Genomic DNA, 16,956 nt, shown 5'->3' on the forward strand with positions numbered 1-16,956 from the left:
CACCATATCTCTGTTGATCGCCTGTATTTCTGCCAATGGTATATTGTCATCTTCCGAATCTGTATCAGATAGAAAGGTATCCTGAGTCTGTTCTGGTGCAATAAAAGAATTAAGATTGATTTGATTGACGCGTATTTCATCCTCTTCTGGCTCCTCTCTAAAATCAGGTATAACGGCATCTTCCTCCTCGCTGTCATCCGAAAAACTGTCTGAATCAGATTCAAAGAGAATGCGATGAATTTCTCCGACATCTTCAGGCCTTGTTAAGTCGAAGAATTTTTTCTGCCCACCCATTATTCGTGCAGCCTAACAAAGAAAATCAATAATAACTTAAAAATCAAAGAAAAATATAATAACTTAAAAAAAAAACTTAAATATTTTCAAAGTATTATAGACATTTTTTAGAAATATTTTTCAAAAAAAAGATACTTACTCATATAAGAATAATCACCAAAATCTACTGAGAAGCGAAATAATCACAGAGTATATTTACCCTAAACTGCTACACTGGGGTACGCGCTAACCCCAAATATCACAAATCTCGAAAAAAAAAACCGTGTGCCAATGTCAATTGTCGCACGCGAACTGACTTGCCGCGTCTTGAAACTAATAAGACGTCGGCGTTCGTTCCCCCGCCCACTTCCATTTAGTTTGATATATGATTAATGATGGGGTACAAATGTACCCCAAGTAGCATTCCAGGGTTAAGCATCAACCTGCAAAATATCACCGGTGATACGTATGGTACATAAGAGAAGACTTTCAAAATACCCCGTTGGTAGCCAACGTGTTAAAAAGGTCTGCCTCCCTACAGTAATCATTTTTGCAAGAAATGCCCTTTATTTTTAAGAAGATTTTTATTTTTCTTTTGAGGTTGAACTTGTTATATTTGCTTAAGTTTGTGTATAAAAGTTAGTATTTACCACAAATCTACATTCTTCTATGGATTTGTAATAGTCTCAGAAAATAAAAGTTTCAAAAATCAGAAAACATACTAAACTATGTTTTCTGATTTTTAACTGCGCAAGCGCGAACAATTTGTCAGAATATCTAGAAGCAGCATAAAAAATGATTTCCCTAAACCCAATTGAACGTTTAAAAATGTATTTGTACAGAATGTCCAAATTGAAGGTTGATGGTAAAAGATATACATAATATGGTCAGTTAAATTAAGGCAAAGTTGCGTAATTTATGTTTTATTGCTGCAATGCCATTTAGTTTTTTTTTTTGGGCATGTGTCATTTAGCCATGCAGCCAGTTAGAGTTTTCATATTGTCTGATAATTGATTTAAAAATATTCTTTATCCTTTATGTAAATTATGTATTTTTTTTTAATGTTATCCTATTTATATCTAATTTATAGCAGGGTTCTTAGCTACATTATGCTATTTGAAAATTAAAATATTATCAAAGAACTTCAGAGTGCAGGCTATAGAAACCTATATAACATGTACTGATATATCGGAATACATTTGCTCCATATAGAGTCAATAGATTTTAAACATTAATAACAAATTTTAAATTAGGAAAGTATTTTCCAAAAACATATATAATACATCGTAGAAGAAAAAAAAATATCTTAAAGTCTATTACTAATTAATGTTGAGAATTCACATTAAAATTTATATTAAAAATAATGTTAAAATATTTGATAAAAGCAATAAAATATTTCATAAAGGCTCAAATCAAGTTGAAATTAAATGCAAAGTATTCCTTAAATAAATTAAACGCCCTCTTTACTAAAAACATTTTATCTCCTTTTCTATAAGACGATACAGGTAGAGAGACAGCTTTAATTCTGCTTCAAATGTAGTCGCGTATGTGAATATATGGCACGAAATGTCTGTATGAATACATTCACCTCTACATTCCTGCAGTCATCTATAATTAATTTTATTTAAGTTTTAATATTCGGTGCATCTGAGCTGAGTGTCCTTAAGATAAAATTGGATATGAAAGGTGAGTATCAAACAGAAAAATATGCTATTTGTCGAATGTCAACTGAGGTACACTGGGTAATCATTTTTTTATAAACAAATCCCAAATCAGAATATTAGTTAGCGGATCAAAGTTCTCAAATTGTGAAATGTTTTTCAATCTAAATATTGGCGTACATTATCAGCATTCAGCAGAAAACGATTATGTTAAAACCCACTCTTAACGTATGCTCGTGCTGTCCTTATCTCTATAACCGGTTACACATTAGCAATATAAGGGACTTTTATGTTATCACTGAAGAGAGTAAACAGGGAAGTAAGTTGACACAGATAAATTTATGGATAGATAAAAGTGATATTGGCACCAAAGTAGAGCACAGAGTAGTGAATAAAAATCTCAGTTTAGAAAAGCAATTTATCATATTTATCCTTTTTTTAAGGCAATAAGTGTGCAAATGTATAACTCTGAAAAAGCCGAATAGAAACATTAAAAAAATCTTTTTTGTTTTTACTATTGACGAATATTTTAAGGAAAATTTAAAAATTAGTCTGAAAAGGTTTAAGTCAAATCAATCAAATCAAAAATGGTTTATTTGTCAAAATGTACAGTTTTATAGGTCAATAAAAATTACAAAGAAAAAAAAAATACATTGACAAATAGGACTATTCTCTCGATTATAAAACCGTTTTCCCTTGATAGCACAAGCCAAGAAGGGATGAAAAAGCCCTTTACAATTTACAGAAACAATTTTACAAAAATAAAAATAACGTTTTTATATAGGAATGCAAAGTAAGATATAGAATTAATTAACCTAAGATTTTAAGACAGGCAGCGGCAGTGCGACAACGGACGAGCGCAAGGAGAGAGGACAGACGAGGCGAAAAAAGACCCCAAAAAATAACCCCAAGATGCGTGCATCGGCCTAGACTATTAAAAAATATACGTATGTATGTTGCGGAAAAAGAAAGAATAAAACTAAAAACGGGATTTTAAAATATAATCTCCGAACATTCCACTGAAAATTAGCATATTATATACACATGTATATCTTCTGTTACATGTTACTATTTCTTGTATTATGTTATTATACGCATTATCACATTTTATATATCACCCTACTTGAATTAATTGCCAATTATTTGTTCCATAAGTAGTTTAGATTTTATTTGACCAGAGAAAGCTCCCAAGGGCATTTGCTTTATGTCATTGTTTAAGCCATTCCACATTTGAACAGCTACATACTTAAAAGAACGTTGAAATGCTGCGCTTCTATGCAATGGTACGATAAAAACGAATGTTCGAATTCTTGAAACTGACTTCTTAAATTAAATGGTTGATTATTATTTACTATGCGATATACAAAATTATACATATGTAGCTTTCTTCTATTGTTCATATTTAATATTTTATTATTATTGAGATAAGGCGATATATGGTTTCTGTAGGGGATACTATAAGAGAATCTCATACAGGAATTTTGGACTTTTTGTATAATTTTTTTATTTTGTTAAGATAAAGAATTTCCATAGACTACGTCACCATAATCAAACAATGACAAAATAAGACTATCGCACAATAAGTACTTTTGTTTTGCCGATAAATTTCGCTTAAACTTAAAAAGTTTTTTTAAACGTAAATAAGCAGTTTTCGTTTTATTTTTTATGTGTAATTCAAAAGAGCTGTCAAATATAACGCCTAAATTTTTTGCCTCGGAAACAACAGGAATTGAAGTATTATCAATAGATATAGGATTTAAGGATAAGTTGTGTTCGAGCCTTTGCCTTATATTAAAGTTGGAGCACATAATAAGAATTTTAGATTTTGTGGCATTAAGCTTAAGATTATGATTTTCTGCGTATTTATGTAGACTAATTAAATCAATATTAAAATTTTGATAGAATAGATTTATATTATTAAGGTGAATTGGAATATAAACTTGGGAATCATCGGCATATTGTTGCAAAGTGGCGTGTTTTATTACTTTGTACATATCAGCCACGTAAATAGAGAAAAGTAACGGCGATACTATAGAGCCTTGAGGTACTCCCTGGTTAAAAGGTGTAAATTCTGAGTAATGCTTTTCAGACTGCCGAACCACCATAACACAACTGTCTCTATTACGCAAATAATCCTTGAAAAAATTTACACCGCTCTCTGAAATACCAATATATTTTAATTTTGCCAATAACATATCATGGTTAATCGTGTCAAAAGCCCTACTAAAGTCCAATAAGGCCATACATGTTGGCTGACCATTCTCCTCATTTACCCTAATATCATTTAAAATACCCACCAAACTTGTAGACGTGCTAAAGTTTTTTCTGAAACCGGATTAACAATCGGGGATAATTTTATGTTTATCAACAAAATTTGAAATTTGATTAAAAATCTGTTTTTCCAGAATTTTAGATGATGCTGGTAGAATACTAATTGGTCTGAGATCTTTATGCTCTTTTGGATTTGAATTTTTTGGAATCGGTTTAATAATTGCCCTTTTCCACACATTTGGAGACTTTTGTTGAAGAATACATTCGTTAATAATATGCAATAAAGGACTTAAGCAAAAAGGCAAACACAATTTTATATCTTTTATAGAAATACCATCGATACCCGTTGCATTTGATTTAATAGTCGAGATTATTTTAATCATATTGTCTTGGTCCAAAAGCTGGAAATTAAGTTTTATATTATTTATGGTATTATTTTGATAAAATTCAATACATTCTTTACTTGTAGTATCAGGTAGGGTAGAAACAGTATTAAAAAAATTGCCAATATCTGTTGGATTTGATATGTTAGTAGGTAGCTCGTTTTGATATCTTTTTCCTTTAGTTAAGAATAGTTTATCTGCTATTCTCCAAAATTCTTGTCCTTTTTTGTTTGATAATTGATTAAAAAATGTTATTTTTTCTCGTATTATAGCATGTTTTGTGTAGTTTCTTAGCTGTTTATAATATTCAAAATGAGGCTGTCAGTCAGTTAAGTGTCTTATCAATTTTATTATGTTAGTTTTTTGTACCCTCACCATTCTTTACTTCCAATATTTAAGAAGCTGATTGTCTTCTGATATACACAAGGATAGGATGTATATTTAAAATATAGACAATTCATGAAAATTTCAACTCATTTCGAAATAAAGACCTATTGAGCAATATATTTTTTTTAAATAAAATACCCTATATATTTTTAGATTATTTAATTCCCTGCGTCGTTATGAGTCTTTTTTAATTATACTTCCCTATACCTATTGCAAAAAAAAAACAATTTTTGTGTTCCTTTTGTTAACAACCATGGGATAACTAAATGTTTATTTCTCAGCTATTTAGGTTCCTAAAAAGCTTAAGTTTTAAACATCACTTTAAAAGACCATCTTGAATAACTTCTCATAGCCTAATTTAATCAGTATTATACAGGGCCTTTAGAAATTAAATTAAAAATTTTCATGTACTAAAATAGCGAAAAGTCAATTTTTTTAAATAGATTACTTTAAATTTTATTTTTTAATAGACATTTAAAATATCTTTAATTTAATATGACACATTTCAATACTTAGGTAGCCGCGTTTTAGAAATAAATACTTATTTTCTTGAAATTTGATAATTTTAAACATTGTTATTTTGCGAATTACTTAGTTAGCTTTGAAAATGTCAATATGGTTTAATAAATGACAGTGACATTTTTAGTCATAGTATTACCGTTATGTTTCAAAATAAACTTAGTTTAAAAAAAGGAACATGTGGAAAATTTAACACGTTATATCTAGATATACAAAAAGTGGATAAAAAAAGGTTATTTATACTACCAAATACTTCGTTAGTTATACGTAAAAGTAAGAAAAACGTATTATTATAGGAAATTTTAAAAATAACCCTGAAATAGGTATTCAGTTAAATTACTTCAAGAATTTAGTAAAGTTAAAACTGTGTAAATTTTTTAAAATTTGTTAAAACGCTAAAACAGGTATCTCGTCAAGTTGTTTAAGGAATAACTGTAAAAGTGTCCAGAATTTGGTTACCACTGGTTTCTGAAATATAGGCATTTTGGAAATTTGAAAAAAAAAATCGATCCTTCCAAAAATTATTTTTTCTTAAAACTTTGGTAATTTTTTGAAAAACCGTAAAATAGCTGTATAATAATAATAGTAATATGCCTGTATTAAAAAAAAAGCAATATTACTCTTACAATATTACTTAATACTACATTGCCAAAGAAGGCGAAGATTAGCTTAAAGCTACTCTTTAACTCTTAACCTTCCTAACATTCACAGTTTATGGAGAAAACGAGAAAAAAACAAAACAAAAAACAAGTATATATAAAGTATTTATCTTCTAGAAAACTAGACTGTATTTTAGATTGATTTAAAAACAAAAGTTTATAATATTTCCTATACACATTTAACGCAGTATTAAGTATTGGTTTATAAGTATTAAAGAACTTAACGGCATTATAAGTAAAAGATCGCTCGAACAGAACCGTGGAATGGTGATTGGTGCAGCATGGTCAAGATATTGTATCTAATATTTCGAGTGTGAACCGAGTTTCATGGTATTAACTTTTCAAAAAGATATTCAGGACTTTCGCTAACATATAATCGATAAAGAAAAGTAGAAGTAAAGAATTTGAATAGGTAAGGTAGCGTTAACCACCTCAACTGAAATATAGAGTCTGATACATCATCAAACTTTCTGAGGTTAAAAAATAAATAAGTATTCTGCACGCGTTGCAGGCGGTAACGATTTATTTGGTCTAAGCAAGGATAATAAACTATAAAGCAGTAATTTAAAATAGATAAAACAAGAGTCACCACAAGTTTTTTCCTAGTTTGAAAGTTTAAAATGTGTTTATTGGCATAAAGCATACGCATGCGTAAATAACACCTCTGCAGAAGAGTATTAACATGTTCCTTAAACCTTAAAGAATTGTCTATTTTAAGTCCCAGGACCTTTACAGTATCAGAGAACAAAATAGTTTCGTTATCCAATTGAATGTGAACAGTTTCCATTATATTTTTATGTGATCCTCGGTTTGAAAACAAAACCATTTTTGTTTTATTAGGATTAATGACAAGGTTATGCTCTTTTAAAAATTGATTTATTGCGTTTAGATCATCGTTAATAGTATCAGCCACATTATCAAAATTAGCAGAGTTAAAATAATAATTTATGTATTGAGTGTCATCAGCATACTGATGTATTTCAGAAACTTCAACTAGACCGGGTAAATCTGAAGTATATATAAGAAATAATAATGGGCCTAGGATCGACCCTTGTGGGACACCAGAAATAATATTTTTCGAAGCAGAATATTCATTATTCACCCTCACTTTCTGGGTTCTATGCCATAAGTAAGTTTTAAAAAAGGACAAAACAACCTCACTACAGCCATAATATTTCAGTTTCGCTACAAGCAAATCATGATCGATGACATCAAATGCTTTCGAGAAATCAATTTCTAATATGAGTGACATGAGGCAGAATATCAGGGAGACATAAGTGTAACATACGTCGAGTTATATTATCCACACCAGAGGTATTGGACCTAATATTTTTTATAGTGTTTTCGACAGTATTTTGGTCTACTAAAGAAAAATGAATCCTCGGTAAATTTATTACTGGAGTAGAAGTTAATTTTGTTTACACATTTATCAGATTTATTAAAGACTCTTAGAAAAAAATCATTTATTTGATTTGGATCAGATATATTAAACGGCAGCTCGTTATTATTCTTGGTTGTTTTAATATTTAAAGTTTCTAGACCTTTCCAAAGTTTTTTACCAGTTTTGTCACTCTTCAAGCTTGCAGCTTTTTCTCGTCTTATTGATGCCAACGCAAAATTACGACACTCCGTGTAATATCTCCAATTTTCTAAACACTTGTGATTTTGGTATTTAGTCAAAGCCTTATCATGTTCCTTTAAAACAAGTCTTAACGTGTCTGCCAACCAGGGAGCTGGCTTTTTACTGACTCTTATAGTTCTGCATGAATATTAAATAAACAATTAATATTTTGTTCTAAATATTGAACTTTTTTATTTATGTCCTCAAGATAATAAATATTTTCCCAGTAAATATGTGATAAATCGATCCTAAAATATATCTCATTGAAATATTTAAAATTGCGGATGGGTATAAATTTTTGTTTTTGTCTTTTAACTATTAATTTTAAAGTGCAAAAAGGTATTTGGTTGTGATCACTTAAACCCGAAACAACGGTGCCACTTTTATGACAAATATCTTTAGTATTAATAAAAATGGGATCTAAGCATGTTGCAGTAGTATTTGTTATACGAGCTGGCTCATTTATTCATTGTACGTCCCCAAAAGAGTTAAGCATAAAATATAACGAATTAGGTTTAAACTTATCAATATTTAGAGCTCCGAGAATTACTGAATAATCATAGGTCACTAAAAGATGTGGAACAACTTCTTCCAGGAAATGTATAATTTCAAACGCTTTCGATTTAGACGGCCTGCATATTATAAGTATTGCAATATTGTGTATACCAATTTTAACATTTAGGAGCATAAATTCAAATTTTACATTATTAACATTAATATTTACAATTTCGCACTGAAACATTGACCTGACATAGATGCCAACACCACCCCCAACTCTGTCTAATCTATCCTTTCTAAAAAATTTACAGAATTTTGAAAAGAAAAACACTTATAATTCACGTATAGGTAAATTGAATTGATTATTTCAGAAACCCGTCAAGTGTCAAAATTATAGTTTAGAGAAAAGTAAAGAAAACTGTTTCAATATAAAAACAATTTTTTTTTAAGGGTAAACGTAATTTTTTACTGAAAGTACTTATAATACCAAGCGTTTTTATGAAAACAATCATTTTTTTTTCTTGTGGTACCTAAACAATTTTTTTTTTAAATCGTGTACTTAACATGTTTCTGCACTAAACGATAATATTTTTTGTTGACATATTGAAAAAAAAATTTTTTAATAAGTTTTTTGGAGTAATTAGGAAATAATGTCAGTTATTTATATTGCAGCATTTATTACTTTTTTTTCTATTACATTTTATAGATAACTACAAAAAAAATGCTCTTAAAACCGCGAGTAAAATACATCTTAAAGTTTAAATTTAAATTTCTTTAATGGGTTGTGGTGCATCTCTATCTGTAGTAGGCCTTTCAAAAATCCGGTCATAGAATGCCTCGTAGCCGGCAAGGTGAGGTTGCGGTTTGTTTTAAATCTCTTATTTTCTGATGTTTATGGGTACCTCAAAAAAATGTTCAAATTTATCAAGACTCATGGAGCAAATTTTTTACCTTTCCCTCTGGATAAGCTACTTCCACTGGTAAGTTTGGAGGATTCGCAGTCTTCAGTAGAGAGAATGTTGACTTTACTAATCCGTCCATGTATTCACTAACTACTACTTTTCCTTTGGTTTCTTTACTATAGAAGAGCTGCTTGTAAGTAGATATTTTAAAACTCTCTTTTTGTGCTTGTGGGATTCCTCTGCCATGACTGTCAACAGAATATGTGCTTTTTACACATTACAAATGTGTTGGCCACCATTTCTTGAAACTAAAGACCTCTGACGTTTTTAATAAGTGAACCTTAAAGCGGTTCTTGGTACAAGCCTTTAAAATTAGCTCAACGTATTGCTCTGGCGTGTAGATGCGATCCACTTTTCTCAATATACGCTTTATACTTCCAAAGTCGCGATCACGTGCTGAATAGGAATGTCCTCTGACTGGAAAGTTGTGTGTTATTGTAGAAAACCTTTTCCTGTCACAAAGATTCATCAAAAAACGAGTAACTGTATGGTTTTTATTTTGGCCTGAGGGACCATCGCTAAATAGAACAAGGTGTTTTACAGTTGCAGGTACTTCAGTGTTGATGTAGTTTAAAATCATACTACTATTCTCTGATGTAGTTTTCATACTTGCATAGAACTTTTTTGTTCTTCTCTTATGAATGACTAACTCTGTTACTGCAACCCGTTTTGCAATGTCATTTAGAGCCTTATCTTTTATCTTAACATTTTGACTCTCGCAGAAACTACAAACGTCAACTTGAGGCCGCCCGAATAAATAACCGAAGTTTTCCTTGAAATACGTATAATAATAGTTATATTTAACTTCATTTCCCAAGTCCACATTTTCGGATATAAGCATTTGATACATTAGTTTAATATTCAAACGTGCATCTAGATATTTTTTTGGCTTTCCGCCATGGTGCATCCCTTTTACATCAAATTTGGAAATAAGTTCATGGATGCGAAAACAAACCGCTCCAGGCTTAGCATTTCCACTTTTATTTTTACCTCTTCTATCAGTTGGCGTTCCAAGTTTTTTTCCAAGTAGCTGACAGATTCTATCTACCCTGTCACGTGAAATTCCTTGTATTTGCAAAAAACAATTTTTACATACAACTTTAAGTACACCATGTACTTTTACATTGTATCTTTATGTAACTTTTCTTTTAGATTCTAGAGGTTCTTCGGTCTTTTTTCGTCTTTGCTTGACGTCTTCGACTTTTATCTAAGTTTGTAAATAGGTATCTTGAAGATCCTTGGTTTGTAGTAAATAAAATTTATGCGATGTATCATCTATTATATTTTGATTTATTTCTAAATGACATTTGTTAGCACACTTACAAGTTATTTCATTTGGCTTAACTTTCTGAGGAACTACATTATTCTTATAGTTTGTTTAAGTCTCACCTTTTAATCTAGCATGGCGCATTTTATTACGCTTCTACAAATCCTCATGGGTTATTCCACGTCTTCTTTTAGGCACAGGTTCATCCTCTTCTGAACTGCTTAACATGACTGACCGAGCACTAACACTATTATTATCATGCAGAACTACATATAATTAGTTTTAAATGATTATTATTCACTTTACGTAACGTTCAGGAACACCGACAAACAAAGACTAATAAGAACAGCACAAAAACAAACGCCTGGCAGCTAATAATGGCGGCCATATTCGGTTAATATTCGAGCGACTCACGGGTTTCTGCACTAAACGGTATAAATATGGTCCGTATACCCCTTATACGGCAACGGCGTTTGCCGGGTTTATGCGCTAAACGATGCAACTATATCCAAAGGAATTTTTTCCGTTCGTAACTCATTTTTGCATACTTTGGCGCTTGACGGGTTTCTGAAATAATCGATTCAATTATTTTAGGAATATGTATGGAAATTTTCAAATTTTTTTGTCACTGATTTTCGGTTTATGGTATTTTATGAAATTCCACTAAAATAAAATCGTAATAAAATAACCTCCCCAAATTTTTTTTTAACTCTGTATATTTTTGAAAAATGCCAAAATAGGCGCTTGATTAAATTATCTTAGGTATAGGTTTAGAAATTGTATCCTTACTGATTTTGAGATATGGATTATTTGTGAAATTTTTTAAAGAAAAATCAACCTTTACAAATTTTTTTTTTCTCAAAACCTGGTAAATTTTTTGAAAAACGCTGGAATATAGATATTCGGTCAAATTATACCAGAAATATCTGTAAACATTTTTGCAATTTTGTTTCAGCTGGTTTCTGAAATATAGGTAATTGTATTTCTCTCTAAAACTCTCGAATAAAATTTTGTCGAAAATCCTGTTAATTTTTCGAAAAATTTTTATTTTTATTTTTATTTTTACATTGTATATGTTTGTTTTTCTTACCCTTTTTATATATTCCCACTCATATGTAAATGCATAATCTTAACTATTTTAATTTGCAAACAATACTCGTACCTCATACCAGCACTATTTTTGTAATACTATCCTTATTTTTTTAGTTTTGTTTTGGTTTTTAATTTTAGTTTATTGCTTTTTAATATTATATTAAATGCCATACTATGTATTTTAATTTTATGTAGCAGATTTTGCTAAATAAAGATTATTATTATTATTAGTATTATTATTATTATTATTATAAAAACGCTGAAGTAGGTGTTTACTCAAATTATTCCAGGAATGAGCGTAAAGATTTTCAAAATTTAATTTTTACTTGTTTTTGAAGTATAGGTAGTTTGTAACATTTTTGGAAAAAAAATTACCATAATTTAGAAAAAATATTTCTTTCTCAAAATTCTTTACACTTTTTTAAAAACGTTAAAATAGGTGTCTAGTAAAATTATTCTGGGAATATGTCCAGAAATTTTCAAAATTATACTTTCACTGTTTTTTAAAGTTGAAATAAAAAAAAAATCGACCTCTTCAATAATTGTTTTTCTTTTCAATATTCTGTACATTTTTTGGAAAAGGTTTCACTACATATTTAGTTAAATTGTCCTGAAACACAATTTTCCTGTAAAAGGGGATACATTTTTTAATCGATTCAGGCTCAAAAAAATTATTTTGAAATTCAGAACTTACTCTTACATTTTTCCCTGACCGAATTGTCAATGACCCTTTCTCTCATAGGTATGAAACCACAGTACCGGCTTCAAAAATGTTTAAATTTTTGGAACCTTGGAAAAAAAATTATTTTTCTTAATATTCTGTACATTTTTGAAAAACGCTGAAAGAGGTGTATAGTCAAATTGTTTCTGGAATATGTATAAAAATTTTTAGAATTTTATTGCCAATGTTTTTTTGAGTTATGGGCATTTTGTCAATTTTTTTTTTAAGTTTTATTTTTATTGCTTTTGAAGATTTTGGGCACTTTATACTTGTACTTTATACTTTAAATTTTAGAAAAACAATGAACCTTTTAAAAAAAAAAATTCTCTAAATGTTGTTGATTTTTTGAAAAACGCTAAAATAGCTGTGTAGTTATATTATACCAGGAATTTTTTGAAAAATTTTAAAATTTAATTATTACTGGTTTTTGAGTATGAACACGTATGAACAAGTATGTAAATTTTTGAAATAAAAAATGTATTTCTTCAAGACCTAATTTTTTTCTTAAAACTCTTAATATTTTACAAAACGCTAAAATAGGTGTCTCATCAAATTATCCAAGGAATATGTGCGGAAATTTTCAGAACTTTATTTTTACTGATTTCTGAGATGACCTTTTTGTGAAATAAAAAAAAAATCAACCCTGTGTTTTTTTATCTAACTTTTGACGACCCTGTATAATGCTGATTAAATAAAGTCATAGGAGGCTATCCCTTGGTTTTTGACAAAAAACACGCACATCTTTGTTTGTCGAAAACCGCTTAAGACAGGTATAGAGAAGTTTAATAAAAAAAGACTCAAAGTAAATCAGGGAATCAAAATATCTAAAAATATATAACGTGTTCTATTTAAAAAATCAAGGGTGTTCCCATTTTTATATATAAGCGGCAAAGCTGCAATGTTAGAAATATTTTGGATCCATAGAGGCTAGAAGTTCTATAGTCGGATTACCGAACAGATGGAGTAAATGATGTGCGCGAAACATAGGCCCGCCCATCGATGCAACTTTGGCAGATTTAGACGAGGAGAATTATGCCTACTTATTTTAAATTTTAAAATTTTACCGTACAGCTTTGCTTTGTAAGCAGCTTTTTTTGAAAAAAATTAAATTTTGCATATTTTTATTTTTTAAAAATCAAGCCTGGGTACGAGCATTTTTAAAATTTTATGAGTAGGTAAAGTAGTATTTCTAGGCTTGATGTAAAAAAAGTTTATAAGAAAAAGTTGTTTAGAATGTAAAATTATACCCGAATACACTGGGACACACTGTATATTAAAAATATTTTTTACCTGCTGCTTCTGCTGTAAACTGGACTTATTGCACTTTGTTGTATGCTGGATGCTCGTTATCACATGTTTTATATATTTTCATAATCACTTCCTTTTCAGCAATGGTCAAATGTTTTCGTACTCTTTTCTTGGGGGGTGACAATGGGGGTGTACGTGGCGCGTCAGCCATTATTTGTTAACAAACAAATTAACAAATTAACAAAAAAATAAACACAATCTCAACTTTTCAATATTGCAAAGATTCAAATATTCGAATAGCAGAAAATTCAACCAAAACGATCTATAAAACCGCTCGACTAATAAAATTAAATAAAACCCCAAGTCATGAACCCTATCAAGGCTCTAGGCCACACCTCCGGCGCAGAATGATCACGTGACCACTCCATCTGTTCGGTAACCTAAGTATACGTTTAGTTTTCCATATATGACTAAAGTACCTTCGATCGACAATAGTTATTTTACTTATAAAAATTATCGCTATTTCATTCTGAGTGTAAATAAAATATTATTAATTCATATAAATAACAATAAAAGTAAACATATGCAAACTCCTAAATCAAATAAAAATAATCACCTAAGGCGTTTTAATTTAAAATAAATATAAACACAAATAATTCACCAGAATTCTCAAAGCCGATATAAAAAACCTTATGGAAATATCCTGGCAAATTCATGCAGATGGCATTTGAAAACATCATATCTAAACTATAAACTGATAGAATATTTAAAGTAATATTTATTTTGGTTTACTTACCAAAAAAACAGAGGCAAAACACTACGGTGTATAAAGAAACAAAGATTATTCTAATATATGTTTTATCAAAAACATAATCCTCGTTATTGTACCCGTTTAGATCTTTCCTCGATACATTTGCCATTTCATTAAAAGGCCAGGGAGTGGTGTTAATCCCAGCCATTGTAAGTAATCCTGGCTCAAATATCCGCTTGCTAGTCAATTATCTGGAAAATGAAAATAGTCTCATTTACTTTCTATAGTAGGATCGTTACAATAAAATTGTTCCTATAAAATGAATTCATTATAATTCGGTATAAGATACTCTAATGAACTGTCTACTAAAAGTTAAAAAAAAAAAACAAATAGTAGAGAATGAAGGAAGAAATAAAGTATATTATATGGTAAATTGGAATTGGGTGACGCAAAAAAGTAATTCTATTTATTTGTAATTTTATTTGTAATTTCTTCTATTTGTAATTTTGATTAACTACAAGAGATAGATTTTAGTGAGTTATTATCTTAGAATATTAAAAGGCTAGAATTAGCATTGCATGGAACTATAGGCAGTTTGTTTGCTTACAACATCTCTGATGCAATAATGCCAAATGCTTATGTAGAAATGGCAAATAATATCTACATATTACACTTTTTTTGACATGCTCAAAACAATACTAATGTTCCTCTTAAATAAAATATAAAGCATTTTCTTTAATAACATAAATAATAACATACTCTATAAAGAAGTAAATATTCAAAGTAAATGAATGCAAATTACGTATATTTGAGAACAAGACAACAACATCGCAACGCCGCTCGATCGCATTGTTAATTCTACCAACACAAGAAATCTTTACCAGTGACATCGTCAAAAAATTTTTGCGTCATAAATATTTATTAATTGTAGTATATGATTTAAATTATTAAAATTATTTTTATTTATAAACTTCTTATGCGTTTTTTTAACGTACTTCATTAGAGTAAAAGTACCTATCTTGTAAAAAGAAAATTAAATATTTTAAAATTATTATAGGTTTCTTAATCAGTTCTAATTATTCTACGTTTATGATAACGTTGCTCCTTTAATATAACATGACCGTCTCCGTATTTACTTGTGAACTGATCGGCTTACTTGCCTTTTTTCTATAATGCGGCACAAAATGCACAAGTTTTTACCATTGTAACAGTTCACAAAAACACTCAAATACCTCCTTTTTCCTCTTTCAACCAAAAACTAAAGAAAAACCACAGAACTTCAGAAATGCCGAATGTAAACACAAATTCGTTTGACAAGATTACATTTCGCAAGATGGCATCAGCTTTTGCTTGCGATGTTGCGTTTCAAATTTCTTAAGAGCGGTTTTAGGAATAAGAATATTAATAATTCTGTTTTTGCTTAAAAGTTATTATTTTTGCGCTTAAAATAAGATATACCTATTTTTACTTTTTATTTTTAATCCAAAATCTAACACCAGAAGTTAAATGAACCTTATTATATGTATTGATATATAGCTAAAAATATCCTCTTTTCAAAATGTGTGTAAACTTGACAACCTGGTGAATATGTTTGTAAATAAAGCACTGCCCTTGCCCCTGCGCACATGTTGAACTCAAAGAAAGTTGTTATTTATTAATTCTAGTCATTCAATGTTCTTAGGTTATTATAAAATTCAAGGTAAATCCCATTTAAAAAAAATCCAACACTTACTATTCCTAAAATACTGTTTATTTTTTTGTAAATTTTACCTAATAGCAAAATCGATTAAAAAAAAATAATAAAAGAAGACAAGATGTAACAATAAATACAAATAATTTTTGTGTATCAAATTATTATAATAAAACTAGAACTAACCCTAGATAAAGGTTGTTTAGAGTTAAAAATTATTAAGAGACTCTAAAGCCTAAATAATTTTTTTGAACATTTAATAGGAGAATAATTTCCATAATTTTTTAAATAATTGCCTATATAAAATAGAGCTGAGGATCGTAAACATCTGTTAGAAACCTTTATACTATTTCGAAACAATAGTTAAGGACAAACAGATATTCCATTAATTAATTTGAGTACAAAGCACATATCAATAACTAATCGTGTTTTCTCCAGAGTCTCTAAATTAGGCAAATTTAACATGTGTGCCCTGGCGTAGTCCTTGAAGCGTATGGGGTATTTTTAAGCTGTAAATTTTAAAAACCTATACCGTACCTAATCTACTATCTAAGGTACCGATTTATTTATATACGGCCTGTTCTTATGCATATGAAACAGCCTAGGAGAAATTTGATTGGAAGAGGGTTTTCATAAGAGATGGAAACGTCTTTATTCGAATGGACGATGGAACAAGCCGTAGAAAGTTAGAAGGATCTAGATATTTTTTAAACTCAAGAAGCGATCAAAAAGGTGTTGTTTGTCATGATTAGGTATTCATTTGTTCATTTTTTGTTTGTGCGAGCGAATACTATAGTCACATCAATATTAAGGAGAATAGGTTCAAATTTTACTTCTTTTTAAAAAATGTTCTTTTGTATTATTTTTTTCTTAGCTTAGTTAAATATTTGTAGTAATGCTTAACTTATTTAATGCTATCGAGGAGTATTTAGAAGTGGCTGAGGAGGTCAGAG

The 16,956-nt window shown here is 29.5% G+C and overlaps 1 protein-coding gene across 1 annotated transcript in view; it reads right to left on the bottom strand.

Annotated features, from left to right (window-relative positions):
- The window catches only part of LOC126745784 (trissin receptor-like), a 66,831-nt gene extending 52,271 nt beyond the window's left edge, over positions 1-14,560 (bottom strand). Inside the window, exon 1 of the mRNA XM_050453777.1 lies at positions 14,359-14,560. Within this exon, the coding sequence (XP_050309734.1) occupies positions 14,359-14,521 (163 nt within the window). The 5' untranslated portion in view covers positions 14,522-14,560. The remainder of the gene's footprint in view (positions 1-14,358) is intronic.
- Positions 14,561-16,956: the final 2,396 nt, after the last annotated feature.

Source organism: Anthonomus grandis, chromosome 16 (genome assembly GCF_022605725.1).
Source record: "Anthonomus grandis grandis chromosome 16, icAntGran1.3, whole genome shotgun sequence".
Classification (NCBI taxonomy): domain Eukaryota; kingdom Metazoa; phylum Arthropoda; class Insecta; order Coleoptera; family Curculionidae; genus Anthonomus; species Anthonomus grandis.